Here is a 20,925-nt window from a genome sequence, read left to right on the forward strand (position 1 = left end):
TAGGCTCCGTCCTTGTCAAAGTAGGCTCCATCCTTGTCAAGGTAGGCTCCATCCTTGTCAAGGTAGGCTCCATCCTTGTCAAGGTAGGCTCCATCCTTGTCAAGGTAGGCTCCATCCTTGTCAAGGTAGGCTCCATCCTTGTCAAGGTAGGCTCCGTCCTTGTCAAAGTAGGCTCCATCCTTGTCAAAGTAGGCTCCATCCTTGTCAAGGTAGGCTCCGTCCTTGTCAAAGTACGCTCCATCCTTGTCAAAGTAGGCTCCATCCTTGTCAAGGTAGGCTCCATCCTTGTCAAGGTAGGCTCCATCCTTGTCAAGGTAGGCTCCGTCCTCGTCAAGGTAGGCTCCATCCTTGTCAAAGTAGGCTCCATCCTTGTCAAGGTAGGCTCCGTCCTTGTCAAGGTAGGCTCCATCTTTGTGAAGACAAACCCCGTGCCTATCCCGTTTCACTAGTTCGAAACCAATATCTTTCCACCTTCTTCCATCCATTTTCACGTGGCTTTCCGTTGCCTAATTGACACTGTTATCCTCCTGTTCCCCTCACCAATGATAGCCCCCCACCTTCATTCGTTATCTGTCTCACCTCACACCTCACCACCTGAGCAACCCGTTCTCGCAAATTTGTAAAGTCAATATTGACTTATTAACTACGTGCATAGGTGATATACTAATCATAATAGATACCCTTAAAAAGATTCATAGAAAACACCGACCTTACCTAACCTTGTAAGTATCTTAAGATAAGCATCTTATTGCTTCGTAATTACAATTATTACTTAACCTATACCTATTATAGGTTAGGTAATAATTGTAATTACGAAGCAATAAGATGCTTATCTTAATATACTAAGTAGGTTAGGTAAGGTTGGTGTTTTCTATGAATCTTTTTAAGGGTATCTATTATGTTAAGTATGTCACCTATGCACATATTTAATAAGTCAATATTGACTTATTAAATTTGCGAGAACGGGTTGACCTGAGACTACATCTTCCACACGACCAGTGGCACCTACCTGCCTCCTGGACTACCATACCCAACCTCCCCATACTATCGGAACAATCCCCACACTATATGTTTTCCTCCCCTCCCTCTCAAAACTGTCAGGCCCCCACACAACGACTTTCCCGTTGTACGTTCCCCACTCTAAACTACCAGCCCTAACACTACCAGTTCTACCACTACCAGTCCTTCCCACTACCAGGCCCCACACTACCAGTTCTACCACTACCAGTCCTTCCCACTACCAGGGCCCCACACTACCAGTTCTACCACTACCAGTCCTTCCCACTACCAGGCCCCACACTACCAGTTCTACCACTACCAGTCCTTCCCACTACCAGGCCCCACACTACCAGTTCTACCACTACCAGTCCTCCCCACTACCAGGGCCCCACACTACCAGTTCTACCACTACCAGTCCTCCCCACTACCAGGGCCCCACACTACCAGTTCTACCACTACCAGTCCTCCCCACTACCAGCGCCCCACACTACCAGTTCTACCACTACCAGTCCCCACACTACCAGGCCAGCAGGCTCCCCATACTTCTACGGATCATTAACTCCATTGTGTCATGTTTTAAACAGACAGCCAATTTCACTTGGTTAATGAGACGAGAAGTACGAAGTGTATATTTATATTTGTCACAACGCACGTGATGCGTATATCTGATGTTCTGAAGTATATGGAGAGTGTATTTGATGTTCTGAAGCATGTGGAGAGTATATTTGATGTTCTGAAGCATGTGTAGAGTGTATTTGATGTTCTGAAGCATGTGGAGAGTGTATTTGATGTTCTGAAGCATGTGGAGAGTATATTTGATGTTCTGAAGCATGTGTAGAGTATATTTGATGTTCTGAAGCATGTGGAGAGTGTATTTGATGTTCTGAAGCATGTGTAGAGTGTATTTGATGTTCTGAAGCATGTGGAGAGTATATTTGATGTTCTGAAGCATGTGTAGAGTATATTTGATGTTCTGAAGCATGTGGAGAGTATATTTGATGTTCTGAAGCATGTGTAGAGTGTATTTGATGTTCTGAAGCATGTGGAGAGTATATTTGATGTTCTGAAGCATGTGTAGAGTGTATTTGATGTTCTGAAGCTTGAGGAGAGTATATCTGATGAATTGTTTCTCCTTTATTTGTCACGGGAAGGCTGGGAGGAGATGTATAATACAATCTGTCGTCACACTAGAAATGGACGAGGAACAAAGATATGAATAATACAACTTGTCCTCACACTAATACTGTACGAGGAACAAGATGTATTATACAATTTTTCTAATACTGTACGAGGAACTAGATGTATTATACAACATGTCCTCACACTAAATGTTCCATATTTGTACCATGGACATACAAGAAAACAGACCGATTGCTCTCATGACATATAACTCGTTTTGTCGCCATTTATGTACCGCCCTGAGAATCGAACCCGAGATCCCTGATTGCGAGTCGAAAACTCACAAGGATTTGTGTTGGTTTGATTACTGTGATGTGGTTTCAAGCGTACACAGTCAACACCGTTTGTCAAACGGTGAAAATGAACCGATATAATGACTCTTACGTGAGTCAATCCTCAACCCTGACAAGCAACCCCCCTTCCACCCCCCCAAACCTACGCCCTCCAAACAACCCCCCCCCCACCCCTCTATGCACCCTCCCCCGTTCCATGAATGAAAAGCATTTCCTGTGTTAGAAGCAGACAATAAAATGCTTTAATCACGTACTCAAAACACAACTAATAGCCCAACCATACCCATACTAACGTAACCAAGGCCTCGGTGTGATACTGTAATACTTGCCTTTGTTGATTATGTATTACCGTTTTTTGTTACAATTTTGAAATATTTACGAATATGTCATAATGGACGGATGCTGGGCTGACGAGGTATGCTGGAGTATGAGATGAAGGGTGAGCATCACACTTGAGCCTCACACTTGAGCCTCACACTTAAACTGGTGAATCCTCAGTATTCATCTCCTGCAGTATTCAGTGATGATGAATAAGTCATCGCAATTTATCAAATTTAAACAGGCAAGTCAGATGACTGACTCTGTACGCCAGGTGACTCTGTACACCTGGTGAGTCAGGTGACTCTGTACACCTGGTGAGTCAAATGATAAAGACCGACAGTAAAATTAAGTAGTTCACTACACAGGTAAGTCAAGAAAAATGATTTCCCAGGTAAGTGTAGCAGCGCCAAACAGCTGCTCAGGCATCAGATCCAGACAGATGCGTATGCTTCGTGAATCAAGTGTTCAAACGGCGTGAGAAAACTTGTGAGGAAGGCAGCCATGGGTTGCCAGATGGGGGATGGCAGCGTCAACCACATCAAAGTCTTGCTTCCACCACTGGTGGCAGCCCGTGTCCTCCTTCTACCACTGGTGGCAGGCCGTGTCCTCCTTCCACCACTGGTGGCAGGCCGTGTCCTCCTTCCACCACTGGTGGCAGGCCGTGTCCTCCTTCCATCACTGGTGGCAGGCCGTGTCCTCCTTCCATCACTGGTGGCAGGCCGTGTCCTCCTTCCACCACTGGTGGCAGGCCGTGTCCTCCTTCCACCACTGGTGGCAGCCGTGTCCTGCTCACATCATCCGTGGACGCACGAGTCAGGTTCCCGTCACGGCGTATGACCGACCGCCAGCGGCCGTACCGTGTTCAAGGTTGCTCGCGGATTATTTGCTAATGACTCCAAGACCTCCGGCACTGTGAGAATGCAACACGACCCGGAGAGCTGATGATGAGAACATTCACCACAACAAGCTATCCGGATTGTAAATAATCTCCTTGATAACTAGTAATTTCACGCGGCTGTTCTCAGGCAGCCGTAGCTTACGTCTGTTTGTGGCGCGAAGCTTGTAAGGCCTTTGAGGGGTGGCAGCGTACGTCTGTTGGGGGGCGTAGCTTTGGATTTAGTTGGGGGGAGTGCAACTTACGATTGTTGGGGCATAGCTTACAGTCTCCAGCATACAGTCGTGGCGTACGACTGTACGCTGGGGGCGTGGCGTACGACTGTACGCTGGGGGCGTGGCGTACGACTGGAGGGTCTATGGCTCCTGTTTATCAAGATGAATATTCTAAACATTCCTGGGATTCTCTTTTACTGTTTTTCTTACTTTATTATTTGGTTTGACTTTATTTCGGACAGTATCTATCCCGTTCGTTGTTGAACGACCCGATCAATAAATCTATGAAAACAGTAATATATATAGACCCAAAAAATCATGTCAACAAATATAGCAGAGTTTCAAGGTGAGTTTATCTGTATCTTCTGGTTGTTGACATCATGTGCAAGCTGAACAAATCAACAAGGGCCGTGACGAGGATTCGAACCTGCGTCCAAGAGCATCCCAGACTCGTCACGGCCCTTGTGGATTTGTTCATTTGATGCATCACGTTAGTGTGATCTCTGTGTGTGATCATGTGCAAGCTGTTAGTACTACCCTCTCGCAAGACGTCCGACGGAACTTTCTTAATGCGACGTGTTAAGTCGCATCCTTGTTCTCAGTCTTGGGAGGAGGAGGAGGGGACGTAATGGTGTGAATCTTCGGAGGTGGAAAAACGAAGACCTTGACTATTCATGGCTGAGGGCGGAAGATGTGTGTGTGTGAGAGTGTGCAATGCAGGTGTGACTGTCTAACCTGTCCGCCCACCGCCTCACCTGGGTGAACCCCGCCCACATCTACACGCGGGTGAACCCCGCCCACATCTCCACGCAGGTGAACCCCGCCCACCGCTACATGTAGGTGAACCCCACCCACCGCTACATGTAGGTGAACCCCGACCATAGAACCCTGTTCCCCCACAGGCAGACATCATCCTGGCCTCGTAGCCCAGATCGTGAGGTCACCAGCGGGGACGTCCCAATATATCTGCGGTCGATGACTGTGATCTAATTTGCCTATTAACTGCCACTACAAAAGACTTGTAATTAAGGGGGAACAAAGACATGTTATAGTGAGTATGACAAAGATTCTTTTGACACTGAATTGCCCAGTATACTCTCTATATCCTTATTTACTCTGACCTCCATGTATAATCTTACCTTCATGTATACTCTTACCTCCATGTATACTCTGTATCTCCATGTATACTCTGTATCTCTCTGAATAATCTTTATCGCCATGTATACAATGTATATCTGTTTGTATCTCTTGTATACTATGCATCTCCGAGTATATTATGTATCTTCCTGTATACTATGTATCTGTATATTTTGAAGCTTCCTATATACTCTTGATGCTCTGTATCTGCCTGTATTAAATATGTAAAGAAATATGCATAAACCATACCAATAATAATAATAATACAAGAAGATATGTATTATCTTCTGATATCTATATATATTGATATCTATTATCTTAATGAAGCAGGATAACAGACGTTACTGGTCGAGTAATCGCTTGGGGCAAATGTCTAGTGTGTTGGATATGTTGGTGAGTGGTTGATGGCCTCCACCCTGGCCTCCTCCCTGGCCTCCTCCCTGGCCTCCTTCCTGGCCTCCTTCCTGGCCTCCTTCCTGGCCTCCTTCCTGGCCTCCTTCCTGGCCTCCTCCCTGGCCTCCTTCCTGGCCTCCTTCCTGGCCTCCTTCCTGGCCTCCTTCCTGGCCTCCTTCCTGGCCTCCTCCCTGACCTCCTTCCTGGCCTCCTCCCTGGCCTCCTTCCTGGCCTCCTTCCTGGCCTCCTTCCTGGCCTCCTCCCTGGCTTCCTCCCTGGCCTCCTTCCTGGCCTCCTTCCTGGCCTCCTTCCTGGCCTCCTTCCTGGCCTCCTTCCTGGCCTCCTTCCTGGCCTCCTTCCTGGCCTCCTTCCTGGCCTCCTTCCTGGCCTCCTCCCTGGCCTCCTCCCTGGCCTCCTCCCTGGCCTCCTTCCTGGCCTCCTTCCTGGCCTCCTTCCTGGCCTCCTTCCTGGCCTCCTTCCTGGCCTCCTTCCTGGCCTCCTTCCTGGCCTCCTCCCTGGCCTCCTTCTTGGCCTCCACCCTGGCCTCCTTCCTGGCCTCCACCCTGGCCTCCACCCTGGCCTCCACCCTGGCCTCCTCCCTGGCCTCCTTCCTGGCCTCCTTCCTGGCCTCCTTCCTGGCCTCCTTCCTGGCCTCCTTCCTGGCCTCCTTCCTGGCCGCCTCCCTGGCCTCCTTCCTGGCCTCCTTCCTGGCCTCCTTCCTGGCCGCCTCCCTGGCCTCCTTCCTGGCCTCCTTCCTGGCCTCCTTCCTGGCCTCCTTCCTGGCCTCCTTCCTGGCCGCCTCCCTGGCCTCCTTCCTGGCCTCCTTCCTGGCCTCCTTCCTGGCCTCCTCAATGACCTGCACCCTCTCCCATTATAATAATGTTTTATGACTGTCAACACAATAGAAAAAATATGCATCATAAAACAGTCATTTTTCTCTCTCTTTCTCTCTCACTTACTCTCTCCCTCTCCCTCTCTTTATCTCTCTTTTATTTATATATAAACGAGATACGGAGACAGCGAGAGAGAGAGAGAGAGAGATTATATGGTTTTCCATATGCCTTAATGTTAATATATTATTCACATGTGTTCACAAGTTGTAATGTTACTGAAATTGTTTCAAAGTTCATTGTGATAAGGATGATAACGTTTCTGTCCATGAACTTCCTCAGTGCAAATAATAAATTTGCTAAAAATAAAAAAGTAATAATAATTATTCTCGTTAAATATTATAGCTATTCATGTGTTGTATTATAGCATCAAAAGCAGTGTTATTATTGCTAACTAGGAGCGGAAATAGGCAAAGATAATTACGGGTCGCATCTGCCTTCTGTGAGACAGCGAACACCACATGTCAAGAGACACCTCATCCGGGTCCTACACCCATCCCAGCCACTTACACCCATCCCAGCCAGCTACACCCATCCCAGCCACTTACGCCCATCCCAGCCACTTACGCCCATCCAAGCCACTTACGCCCATCCAAGCCACTTACACCCATCCCAGCCACTTACACCCATCCCAGCCACCTACACCCATCCCAGCCACCTACACCCATCCCAGCCACCTACACCCATCCCAGCCACGACATGCTGTGTTTTATGTCACCTTGGGTGTATTGGGTATAATTTGTGTCGCCTAAAAACCGACCACAATGAGAATTAGTGTGTGGTGACGGGCCACCGACCTGCTTCAGGGCCGCGAGTTCTTACTCCTCATGTCCTCACTTGCTGGACCTTCACCTCGCTGCTCGTGTAGGAGCCGCCTCCGGGAGCCGGTCGGCCGAGCGGACAGCACACTGGTCTTGTGATCCTATGGTCCTGGGTTCGATCCCAGGCGCCGGCGAGAAACAATGGGCAGAGTTTCTTTCACCGTATGCGCCTGTTACCTAGCAGTAAAATAGGTACCTGGGTGTTAGTCAGCTGTCACGGGCTGCTTCCTGGGGGTGGAGGCCTGGTCGAGGACCGGGCCGCGGGGACACTAAAAACCCCGAAATCATCTCAAGATCTCAAGATAACCATCTCGTCCACCAGGATAAATAAAATGGGCTCGAACTATCTCACTCAGGATGTACTGGTAGGGAGAGAGCAGACTGTGTGCGATAATCAGCCGTGACTCCACATCTTGATCAAGGATACAGTGATTTTGCCATGTAAAAATTACAGGTATTTAGCTACTTCAAGGCCCCATAACTCAGACTGTAGTATGTGGTCTGTTCGGCCGAGTTACCCATCGTCTCGTGATAATATGCAGATACGTTATCTGTATCCTGGAGCGAACGATGAGCAGTGTTCAAGTCAGTGACCGTCTGGAGCAGAAATATGCGTGTGACACGAGGAATGTCATCAATGAAACTGGAATGGATTTAAATATTTGGAAATAAGCATCTATTATATATGTATTTTGTATCTAAATAGTTCTGTGGGGAATGGAATCTTCTTAATGCTGGACATTTGATTGTATTCAAATACATTTTCATGTTATTTATATCTTCATGTCTAGCAATCTTTTCCCTGATTTCTGCAGATGTGATTTATGGAAGCTGTATTAGTCTGCCGAAGCAATGCCAATGATACACCTCTGCTCGGGTGTAAAGGTGAAGAGCAAAACGAACACTAAGGGTCTGAGGGTCTATAGGTGCTGGCACACGAATACATTTCGGAAGATAACAGTAAATCCCTAGCATAAGGAGCTACCACAGTCAGGAAGTTGAGCTTCATCATTCGTGGAAATTAACTCTGGTAATATTAAGATGACATTCTCCAATATGTAACTATCTTAGAGAGTCTGCTCGCAGTTTTTAGTAGTCGGTCGGTGGGAAAAAAATTTCATTAGTAACCTTTGACTTCTTCAAATAACTTAAAATGATGAGTCCCAGCGGAATCTTTTAAGTACTCTGGCAGAATTTCTTTCCATTTATTCATTAGCAGAAGTACACGTGGATAAGAATGCAGGCAATGCCCTCATTCAATGCATTGAGGGCAATGCCCTCAATGCATTGTCTTAAGGTTACCTACATTTCCGAGTCTAACTGTAAGGGAAGTTTAGTACCATTGGCACTCTTCCACTCTAAGATATAGTTCCAGGAGAGACGGTGAATACATCATGAAACTGGTAAATCTGGACATGGTTAGACACCGTGTGAGAAGATACAAATATCGTGGGCATCAACATTACCAATTCTTACTTCCATCCTCCTCAAGCCATTCAACTTTTCCTCGAAAATTTAAACAATTCCATTTGAAGTTTACGGTGCTAGTAGCAGAACTCTGTGGCTGGAAGCGTTGGTTAGGGCGCTTCGGAAAGTGAACCGTACTGACTCTTTGATTTGTCAAAGGAAAAGATTACCCACTTTGATAGGCTGAGGACGTGTCCTAAATCTTCTCCCAGTCACTTTACGAACTACAAGACTCTAGTAGTGACTCTAGAGACTCCCTAGTCTTCCAGGGACTTTAGTATACAACATTGCAACCCAACGAGAGATGTGTTTGTCGTTTTTGCATACGTGAGAGGATGTTGACATTGCTATTTCATTGTTGCATGTAAAATTCAGAGATATAAGTGGCAGAGTCAACCATTCATTCCAGCTCCTGTTGACCAGCACACTTCTACGCATCAACAAATTTGAAAAGCGTCAATCGGAAATCCGTTTCTACAAAAGTAATGAGAGAGGGTCATTGCCCCTCATTACCAATGGCTGTAATGCGACGATGATTATAATGCTACCCATTAATAACATCACTATACACACACACACACATCAACATTACTTCTAAAACCATCACTATTACTAGGTTCAAATTGTTTAACCACTGATACTGCAAATCAAAGAATACATAACAAGGGTGCTGGGAAGGAGGGATGAAAGTGAGATGGAGAGACTGAGGGATAGAAAAAGAAATGGTGAAGAGAGGGAGAGAGTGAGAAGATGAGAGGCAGGATGGAAGGCAGGAGGAAGATGACTCGTACACAGGTGAGGTGTGGACTCCTCCTCCTCCGGCGACCTTGACAACAAGGACAAATTACCATGTTTTGTGTATGCAAGTATTACGAGTCGAGCTCAGAGTGAATTATTCCTCTGACACGTTCACGCTATGATTCCTAATTACAGAGTGCGCGAGTAGTCACGAAGAAACTCGGAGGAATGCCTTCTTTTTCTAGTTCCTAACGCGGTCCCAACGCCTGAATCTAGCTAAGTGGGTAGTGAGGAGTTGGTAATTTGCGTGTTGGTGAGTGGTGCGCCGGGATGGGCGGTGAAGATGCTTCAGGTATCACAGTTCATTGTAGAGGTGATACAGTGTGCTCTGCAGGGAGATGATTCAGTATATCCTTCAATGATATGACTCGGTGTACCCTGCAGAGACGTGATTCAATATACACTGCAGGGAGAGGATTCAGTATATCCTTCAATGATATGACTCGGTGTACCCTGCAGAGACGTGATTCAATATACACTGCAGGGAGAGGATTCAGTATACATTGCAGGAAGACGGTTCAGTATACTATTCAGAATACCCTTCACTCAGTATACCCTGCAGGGAGATACCCCCCACTGTGCTCTACGTTATCGCTAATCGCTAAGATAAAAATTCATTCCGTCTTATTAAGAAGACCTAAATCCGTACACAATTACAAGTACTATAAAGGTCAACGTTAAAAAAGTGTGTAACAGTAAGAATTGTATCTCTCTCTCTTGTGTTGAAACGTTACGGACACACTGGCATTCAGGCATCTCAGTTTGCAGAGTATTATGTATTGAATATCAATGAAAGTTCGTATATTGCAGCAGAAACTTTCATTAATATTGTATTTTCATGAAAGTTTGTATAAGGCAGCAGAAACTTTAACGACAATACAATATAAATAAAAGTGTTTAATACAGCAGGAACTTTGACCCACATAACTGACATCCAGGACTATAAACGCGACCACAAAACATTTGTCTTCCTCAACTGGATGGGTTGGCTCCCCGCGCCTCAACTTGGACGAAATATTCGCCAGAATTCTATAACATTTACACGAATTTTTCACATCACCTAAACATTGATTACATAAATGTTTTATAGTGAAGCTGGCTATGTTTACATCGCAAACAATCTGGTTAACAATGGCTATGATGCGATAATGACAGCTGGGGGAACTGGGCGTTAAATTGTTGTAAACGGAACTGGTTGATGGAGCCACGGATCATGTGGGCGGAGGCTCGCGGGTCCCCTAGAGAGATAGAGTCTGAGGGGTTCGATTCCCTTGTTGTGTGTCCGGGGAGCACCTCTGTAGCGGGGGAACACAGGGGCTGTTCTCTCTCGCCTGGTCCTCAGTAACCACACGTGTAGCAGCGGAGCCGTGTGGACAGTGGATATACGGAACAGATCGCCTCTCGTGGTATCTGATATGGCACTCTATGCCATCACATTAAGAGGGTCATTTTTGAATGACCACACTCGCCATAACGTGGAGCTAAAAAAGCTTCACAGTATCGCCTGTAATTGGGATTTGGAGGCTAAACATGCAATCTCTCTCTCTCTCTCTCCCTCTCTCACTCTATCTCTCTCTCTCTCTCTCTCTCTCTCTCTCTCTCTCTCTCCCTCTCTCACTCTCTCTCTCTCTCTCTCTCTCTCTCTCTCTCTCTCTCTCTCTCTCTCTCTCTCTCTCTCTCTCTCTCTCTCTCGTGCCTGTTTTCATATTCAGAAATCCGAGCATTTGCATATATATTTATTCTCACATATACATTCCAGTCAAGACGGAAGAACTCCCGTCTTGACTGAACTGGACTTATAAGAATGATATAGCAACTAAGGCTAAGGACCATCCCAGACACTTGCACGATCGTAAGGAACACGACTGTAAATAAGCAGGTGATGTGAAAAAGGATTAGAGAGGATGAACATACAAATGGTCACAATAAAGTTCTAAAGTTCTCAACAAGAAGATTCGATAAATCTTCAAAATTTGACCAGAAATCAGAATTAACTTTGAAGAGCAGACTCTCTTGAATAAAGGATTCAGTACTTAGAAAAGACCCCCAGAGAGGGAGATGACGTTTTGGAGTTTTTGGATGGAACAAAAGTCTTAATACTAGACGGAAATTCATCATGTATATTTAATAAAGTAGAAGATCTATTGAGTAAATCCTTTACTATCGTCTTCAACTCTTTATTATAACGGTGTGAACTGCCAGAGATGTGGAAAGGCCAAACTTGATACCAATCTACAAGAAAGGAGAGTGATAGGAGCCAATCAAATACAGGCAGGAATTTCTAAGAAGCATTACATGTTCGGTAATCGAGAGACGGATTAAGAAAACGCTAATAGAATATTTAGAAAAGTTGGATTTATATAAATTTCCATCACTAACTTGGATTCAGGAATGGTGGATTATGTTTAACGAACAATTTGGAGATCAGTGACATGATGATATTGGTGACACATGAGAAAGAAGGATGGGCTACCTGCATCAACCTTGACTGCCAGAAGGTTTTCCTACACAATTCACACAAGAGACTCACATATAAGCTTCAGATAAACTCTGCAGTAAGCAGCTCTCCTCACTGATTGATTAGAAGAACTGAGTTACGAGTATATACTGATGGATCTTAACCTAATGTAGCTTTTAGAAAATATAAACAGAACGTGATCCAGCCATTCAATTAATATCGAAAAATGTAATAAAAAATAATTTGGCTCGGGAGGACACTTTGAGAAGACATTTATGGAAGTTAGACACGCAATTGACTGAGAGAGATGTGAAGGAACACTTCTTAATCGTAAAGGCAGTGAGCAAACGAAGCAAACTGAAACTATAAAAAATAGACTAACGTCATCTAGAGTATGAAAGGCAGACACGAACAAAACTGGGACGCGATTAATTGCATTACACCACCGACAGTTAGACAGGCGAGGACCAGGAGCTAACACCCGATTCTGCAAACTCTTGTAATATTTCCTTTGAAATCGAAAGCTTTATTTTTGTTGTATTTCATTCTTGGTGTTTTGATGAGGGTGTTCATTCGTATCCCACATCTTTGTTCGGTTACGCTGCTATGCACATGTGTATATAACTACGTCAGGTGCTTTAGAAAGCTTGTGTCGCCAACACTCCCAGTACAGTACTGATGATGGCAGACCTCGATACTAGCCAGCTGCCTCTTGTAATAAGCTGCCACTTGTAATAAGCTGCCACTTGTAATAAGCTGCCTCTTGTAATAAGCTCCCACTTGTAATAACATCTATCCTTCTATATCTTCCCCGATACCTTGAATCTACAGTTATTCAAGAGCAGTCTGGGAGTTGGATCAAATCTGATCAAGTTTGATCAAGTTAGACGGATATTTTCCTTGTTTGCTGATCATGTGTTGTTAAAGTGGCAGTTTTACCGAAGGAAAAATATTTTCTCTAAAAACACTCCTTCATATATTCATCAGATGAATGAATATAAAGCAGAGTAAAGAGAAAGAGAGAAATAGTTCATTAAAAAAAAGTGCCTTTGTGAATAAAATATTGCCACTTTTAAATACATTTACAATAATGTAAATGTATTTAAATTACCCAATTGAATTTTTCTCTGTCTACGAGTACGAATATTTTCTAAACAAGTGAATTCTACCACTTTTCTGACATACCACCTGCACTCCATCCCTAAAGGATCATTCATAAGTTTTACCATACTAAAACACTAATTAAAACAATTAAAACACCTACCCTAACCTACCGTAGGCCTATCTACACAACTAAAATATATAACACAATAACTTGTATTTTAGAAAATACTTATTAAAATATACGACCAAAATTCACACATGCACCCCTAGGAAGATTGCAGTTTAGACGAGCATAGCTTCAGGATGGGTTAGGGACAGCCATAGCCTGGACGATCAGGACAGGTCGTGATGTCACAGGACCCCAAGTGACCCCAGGAGACCCCAAGTGACCCCAGGTGACCCCAGGACCTCAAGGGAGGTACGAGCACCACTATTCTCCAAAGGTCGCTCGGTGTTTTTTCTATCTGAAATCCAGGGGTTCTCTTGTGTCACAAAGGGCGCGTCCGAAATGTGCACAAAGAGTGACTAACGCTATTATATGTGTTTCAAGGTTTCCAGTTGACCTCGTGCGGCGCTCATCCCTTTGTCAATTGCATAGTGGCCGCAACATGAACCTATATTCATTTTGCTATCCCAATTGTTGTCACTGATGTTACTCTTGCTACAACTACTGTTACTACAACTACCCTTGCTGGAATTAGTGCTCACGGTCTCAACCACGCGGCGTGTAAGATGCAGGGTTTTAGCCTTATAGATTTCGTAGCATTTTGTTTGCTAGCGTCTGAAGTACCACCCGGTTCAGTACCCGATTCATCAGCCTGTGGGCCCTGGGTTCAGTACCCGACTCATCAGCCTGTGGGCCCTGGGTCAGTACCCGACTCATCAGCCTGTGGGCCCTGGGTTCAGTACCCGACTCATCAGCCTGTGGGCCCTGGGTCAGTACCCGACTCATCAGCCTGTGGGCCCTGGGTTCAGTACCCGACTCATCAGCCTGTGGGCCCTGGGTTCAGTACCCGACTCATCAGCCTGTGGGCCCTGGGTTCAGTACCCGACTCATCAGCCTGTGGGCCCTGGGTTCAGTACCCGACTCATCAGCCTGTGGGCCCTGGGTTCAGTACCTGAATAACGAGAGTATGAGTTTCCTTGCGAATCAACTTTACAGTTCCCCACACAACTGAATGAAGGTTAATTCAGAGGAAAATTTAAGCTGTTTAATAAAAACAAAATAGAGATATACAAGAAGTATGTATTGGGTTAAAAAAAAATGTAGAGAGAGGGAGAGAGAGAGAGAGAGAGAGCAGAGAAAACACAGCTCATTTCTACTTCAAAGTACTCACGATTGTAGCCGAAGTAGTTGGCACCATAGTTACTGCCGTAGTTGGCGCCGTAGTTACTGCCGTAGTTGGCACCATAGTTGCTGCCATAGTTGGCGCCAAGACAGTTTCGTCCGGACGATCGCTCGTAGAAGACGAAGTCGATATCGTGGTAGAAATCTCTTTGATTCCTGAGGCTGAGGGTCCTGGAGTCTTCGCGGGAGAGAAGGCAGTTCTCCCTCTCACGAGTGGGGTAGTCACTGAGAGGGATAGAGTAGTAGTCACTGAGAGGGTAGAGTGGTAGTCACTAAGGAAGCAAGGAAGAGTGATAGTCGCTGAGGAAGCAGCGTGTATCTAAGACTTGTTACAATGGCGACGATTACGAAACTGTGTAAGTTGACTTTAGCAACATCTGCGATACTATGACTCCCGAAAGACTGGCTAGAAAGATCAAGAGTCATGGTCCTCTACATACTTGGACAAACGCCTAGTTATTTCCAGTGAAACAGATTATTAATATAAATGGACCCAAGTCTGAGTAGGAAATCATTGTAAATGGAGTACCTCTGGACTCTGTCCTCGAGCGCTTTTATTTAATATTTGTAAATTATTTAATATCGGGACCGAAAATCAATATTACGAGGATATCAAAATAGTACGGGGAAATATATTCAGAAGACTGAAAGTTTAAACAAGACTATTTAGATTTTCAAGTGAACGAAAGCTTTAAATGGGTTCCGAGTTCTGATGATGTTAAAGGTTTATCCCGATAACACTTGAATGGCAAAAATTATAAACCTGGAAGCGAGAAGCTTTCGAGAGTCTGAGAATTAACAGGGACCTTATGCCAAAAAATATATCTTGCAACGTTATTGCAAGACATCTAATATATTTCTTCAATTTAATTCCCCGTTTGTTTGGTCTCATTTATAATATTCAGTTACCGTTCGTTCGCCATTTTGCAAAATTTACAAAAATTCCTGGAACATGTACAGATGACGAAAAGTTAATCCAAGGAAACATAAACCGTCTATGTGTAGAAAAACTAAGGAAGGTTAAGGTACATTGTCTGGAAAGGTGATTGAAGTGTATAAATATATCAAAGGATACATTGAATAGCAATTAAATAAATGTTGATTCATTAAAGACGTTGATAAATGATTAGAAAGATGGTTGTTGCTCTACTATCTTGAGGTTATCTTGAGATGATTTCGGGGCTTTAGTGTCCCCGCGGCCCGGTCCTCGACCAGGCCTCCACCCCCAGGAAGCAGCCCGTGACAGCTGACTAACACCCAGGTACCTATTTTACTGCTCGGTTACAGGGGGGGCATAGGGTGAAAAAAAACTGCCCATTGTTTCTCGCCGGCGCCCGGGATCGAACCCTGGACCACAGGATCACAAGTCCAGCGTGCTGGACAGATGAGGTGTTTTCTACAACTTCTACTTCTACTAGTGAGGTCTCTAACACCCACCACTATAAAGTCTTCAACACTGACTACTGTAAGGGTTCTTGTAGTACTCTCACCTGTAGGAGAAGGACATGCAGGAGAAGAAGGCGAGGTCGCAGGCCCTCTGGCAGTCCTTGAGGGAACTGACAGACACATACTTGTCCACCCTGTGACTGTGAAGCCTCAGTCCTCGGTCAACCTCCGTGTAGCAGGTTGCTGCACCTTGGGGTCATGGAGAGATGAATAAATATACAAATGGATAGATGTAACTGTGTCACTTGACTTTAGCAACATCTGCGATACTGTGACTCCCGAAAGACTGGCTAGAAAGATCAAGAGTCATGGCTCTCTACATACTTGGACAAACCGCATAGTTATTTCCAGTGAAACATTATTAATTGTCTGTTTGTATATAATTGTCTGAAACATAATTGTCTGTATAGCTTCAGCCATCGATCCCTTCCTCAGTGGCCGGGTTAATTCATGAATGATTGATATAGACATGTTGCCTTGAAGACTTGACGATAAACATTCACAGACAGATATAACGATAGACTTAGACAGATTGACAGACACAGACAGGAAGACAGAGAAAGATACAGACAGGTAGACAGACACGGACAGATAGATACAGGCTGGCGTGACGTATCTGAAAAGAGTTCTAAAGTGGGTCAGAGAGTATCTCTCAGGAAGGAAGCAAAGAGTCACAGTGAAAGCAGAGACATCAGAGTGGAGAGAGGATAGAAGCGAAGTACCACAAGGGTCGGTTCTAGTGCCCATCTCGTTTCTAATATACGTCAATGACCTGACAGAAAATTGCCTCCTTCATATCTGTGTTTCCAGATGATGCAAAACGAATGAGAAGATTCGAGTCAAGGTTAGATTGAGATGCATATTGATGTGATGGGGACATAACATATACATTTGTAAGGGAAATTGACATAGACAAAGCAGCGTTGTTCAAAGCTAAGAACTGAACTAAGGACCATAGATGGAAACTTGAGACGCAGACGAGTCATAGAAACATCAGGAAGAACTTTCTCAGTGTCAGAGCAGTCAATAAACGGAATAGGTTAGATGCATAAATCGTTGAAACTAATTTGACTCAGAATTTTATATATAAATATGTTAAAAGCGTGAGAAATGAGTAAATGCATTATTCTAAGAATATTCGGAAGGCGGGACCAGGAGCCTAGCTCAACCCTACAAGCACATCCAGGTGAGTACAGACAGAGATATATACTGATAGATAAACACAACGACAGATACATATAGATTCAGATACAAATTTCCGTGATAGATACAGATAGATAAAATGGTAGACACACCGATAAATATAAGAATAGACAGGCATATACCGATAAATGCAATGATACACACATATATAACTGAGTATATAAATAGATGGATTTATTGATTTGATAGATGCATAAATGAAATAATACAGCAAATGTGCAATATATTAATTATCTTATTAGAAACATAAAACACAGAATACATAGAGCGTAAGGTCACTACATGAAGGATAAGGTCACTACATGGTGGGTAAGGTCACAACATGGTGGGTAAGGTCACTACATGTAGGATAAGGTCACTACATAGTGGGTAAGGTCAATACATAGAGGGTAAGGTCACTACATGGTGGGTAAGGTCACTACATGTAGGATAAGGTCACTACATGTAGGATAAGGTCACTACATAGTGGGTAAGGTCACTACATAGTGGGTAAGGTCAATACATAGAGGGTAAGGTCACTGCATGGTGGGTAAGGTCACTACATGGTGGGTAAGGTCACTATATGATGGGTAAGGTCACTACATGGTGGGTAAGGTCACTATATGATGGGTAAGGTCACTACATGGTGGGTAAGGTCACTATATGTAGGATAAGGTCACTACATGGTGGGTAAGGTCACTACATGGTGGGTAAGGTCACTATATGATGGGTAAGGTCACTACATGATGGGTAAGGTCACTACATGGTGGGTAAGGTCACTATATGATGGGTAAGGTCACTACATGGTGGGTAAGGTCACTACATGGTGGGTAAGGTCACTACATGGTGGGTAAGGTCACTACATGTAGGATAAGGTCACTACATGGTGGGTAAGGTCACTACATGGTGGGTAAGGTCACTATATGTAGGATAAGGTCACTACATGGTGGGTAAGGTCACTACATGGTGGGTAAGGTCACTACATGGTGGGTAAGGTCACTATATGATGGGTAAGGTCACTACATGGTGGGTAAGGTCACTACATGTAGGATAAGGTCACTACATGGTGGGTAAGGTCACTACATGGTGGGTAAGGTCACTATATGTAGGATAAGGTCACTACATGGTGGGTAAGGTCACTACATGGTGGGTAAGGTCACTACATGGTGAGTAAGGTCACTACATGGTGGGTAAGGTCACTACATGGTGGGTAAGGTCACTATATGATGGGTAAGGTCACTACATGGTGGGTAAGGTCACTACATGTATGATAAGGTCACTACATGGTGGGTAAGGTCACTACATGGTGGGTAAGGTCACTATATGTAGGATAAGGTCACTACATGGTGGGTAAGGTCACTACATGGTGGGTAAGGTCACTATATGATGGGTAAGGTCACTACATGGTGGGTAAGGTCACTACATGGTGGGTAAGGGCACTACATGGTGGGTAAGGTCACTATATGATGGGTAAGGTCACTACATGGTGGGTAAGGTCACTACATAGAGAGTAAGGTCACTACATGGTGGGTAAGGTCACTACATGGTGGGTAAGGTCACTACATGGTGGATAAGGTCACTACATGTGGGTAGGATGGGAAAGGTACCTTCCTGGAAAAGGTACCCCTACGAAAAGTACCCACTGGGAAGGGGACCCCATGGGAAAGCTACCCAATGAAAAGGTACCCAGCAGACGTACCCCCTGAGTAGGTACCCGTTGCAAAGGTAACCATGGGGAAAGGTACCCGTGGAAAAGGTACCTGATGGGAAAGGTGCAGGCAGGATTGTTCGTAAATATGTACGAATTATTAAAGAAAAGGAACCAAATATAACTAATTTAAAAGCAGCAAAAGGCTCCATTTAAGCAAATTAGAACAGAAACAGTTGGGCAATATTGTATAACTGAATATTGTGTTCTTTATATCTATTCAAAATATGTATAGTGTCACTTTTCCAAGTTTTTGCTCAGGTCAAAGTTTTACTTTCGAATTGAGATATTTCTTTCAGATATTTCTATCTCAAAAAATGACTTTCTCGTACAAACTTGATTATGTTTTCTAAATTTTGTTCGGCAGAGTTGAGTAATATATAAGATTGATCTCTTAGTGATTGATCAACTTACGAAATCTATATTTTATATTTTTTACATTTCAAATCATATCTTACACTAGCTTGCAATAGTCTCTAGTTCATACTAGAGATTTGCAACACTGACCTCGCAAGCATCAGTGGGCATGACTGATCTTCTCAACAATCAATATGTAATACTGGTTGATTGACAGTTGAGAGGCGGGACCAAAGAGCCAGCGCTCAACCCCCGCAAGCACATCTAGGTGAGCAACTAGACGAGTCCTGAGTGTTTTCAACTAAATATAAATTAAGTAGTCCCTCTCCCTCGAAAAATAAATAAAGAACAATTAAACAAACTTTATTTCGTATTTGAGATAATACAAAATGCTCTTAAAATATTTCACAAAATTTATTATAAGCACCTGGAGGTTTCAGCGCACTCCATAACTCAAGTCCGTTCTCGCGATTGGTCGATTCCGTGTAAACTGTGACGTATTGGGTGATAGTTATGATTGGGTAGTTACGCGGAGGTAATTATCATTCACGCATGTGGGAAACCTTATTCATTCAATATCATGATTGATAACATTAGTGATTAAACAGCTCTGTTGGACACATGCATGTTCAGACACCTGTAATGCATATATACCTAAAAAAAAAAGCTTCTACGGAGGATAAATGCAGAAAGAAACAGAAAGGTTTAAGGAATGGTGGCTGGATTCTTATCACTCACCACTATTGTAGATGCGGGCGGCTGCATCTTTCATCTCCACTATTGTCACCATCACTGCCAACACCACTACCAGCGGTCGGGCTCCAGCTCCCGTCACCAGCTTCATCTTCTCCACCCCAGCCTGCGGGACACGGCCAGATCTTGCAATATACCACTTTAACCGATAAATACAAGATTTAGGCACATATGACGCTAAAAAAATGCAACGTTCTTTCTTATGACAAGATCGTCGTTCAAATCCCTGTTGGTTCAAGCGATTGAGCACCGTTCCATCAATCTTATTCCATCTCCCTTCCTGTCATCACACCCATTCCAGGTGCTTTCTCTTGATAAGTACCTTACCTTCTCAGGACTTGTAATGAGAACCTTTCGAAGTCGTCGTGTCATCGGTCAGACGACCCCAAGAGAAGCGTCGACGACCGCGAGAACGACAACAAATAGAGGCGTCGAGGACCGCGAGAACGACACCAAATAGAGGCGTCGAGGACCGCGAGAAAGACACCAACTCGAGTCAAGCGTCACCTCACTGGACGCGGGTGACACTGGCTGAACTGTGGCGAGAAACTGGTGACCCCAGCCAGGACACCGCCGCTCACAGCCCCATCTGTGGACGATACTTTCATTCCCCTGGCGTCACGGCTGTTACGTTTCCGGCGCACGGGGATATCCGGCACACGGAACAAGCCGGCTCAGTAGATGACCAGATGTTGCGGACTTGTCGTAGGAGCCACAGGTTGAACGACCACACCTGGGGAGAATGAAAGAGAGAGACAGAGAAAGAGAGAGACAGAGACAGACAAAGAGAGAGAGAGAGAGAGACAGACAGACAGAGACAGAGAGAAAGAGAGAGAGACAGAGACACAGAGAGAAAGAGAGAGAGGAGAGAGAGAGAGAGACTGAGACACAGAGAGAGAGGAGAGAGAGAGAGAGAGAGAGAGAGAGAGAGAGAGAGAGAGAGAGAGAGAGAGAGAGAGAGAGAGAGAGAGAGAGAGAGAGAGAGAGAGAGAGAGACTGAGACACAGAGAGAGAGGAGAGAGACACAGAGAGAAAGAGAGAGAGAGAGAGAGAGAGAGAGAGAGAGAGAGAGAGAGAGAGAGAGAGAGAGAGAGAGAGAGAGAGAGAGAGAGAGAGAGAGAGAGAGAGAGGAGAGAGACACAGAGAGAAAGAGAGAGAGAG

General features: G+C 44.6%; 1 protein-coding gene across 2 annotated transcripts in view; it reads right to left on the reverse strand.

The window, feature by feature from the left end:
- LOC123771868 (uncharacterized) overlaps window positions 1-20,513 on the reverse strand; it is a 53,198-nt gene extending 32,685 nt beyond the window's left edge. For both annotated transcript variants that reach the window (XM_045764601.2, XM_045764600.2), the window contains exons 1-4: window positions 20,092-20,513; window positions 19,750-19,870; window positions 15,809-15,953; window positions 14,308-14,543 (exon numbers count right to left, since the gene is read on the reverse strand). In XM_045764601.2, the coding sequence (XP_045620557.2) occupies window positions 14,308-14,543; window positions 15,809-15,953; window positions 19,750-19,870; window positions 20,092-20,136 (547 nt within the window). In that variant the 5' untranslated portion in view covers window positions 20,137-20,513. The remainder of the gene's footprint in view (window positions 1-14,307; window positions 14,544-15,808; window positions 15,954-19,749; window positions 19,871-20,091) is intronic.
- Between the last annotated feature and the right edge of the window lie 412 nt (window positions 20,514-20,925).

This window comes from Procambarus clarkii, chromosome 38, assembly GCF_040958095.1.
Source record: "Procambarus clarkii isolate CNS0578487 chromosome 38, FALCON_Pclarkii_2.0, whole genome shotgun sequence".
Taxonomy (NCBI): Eukaryota; Metazoa; Arthropoda; class Malacostraca; order Decapoda; family Cambaridae; genus Procambarus; species Procambarus clarkii.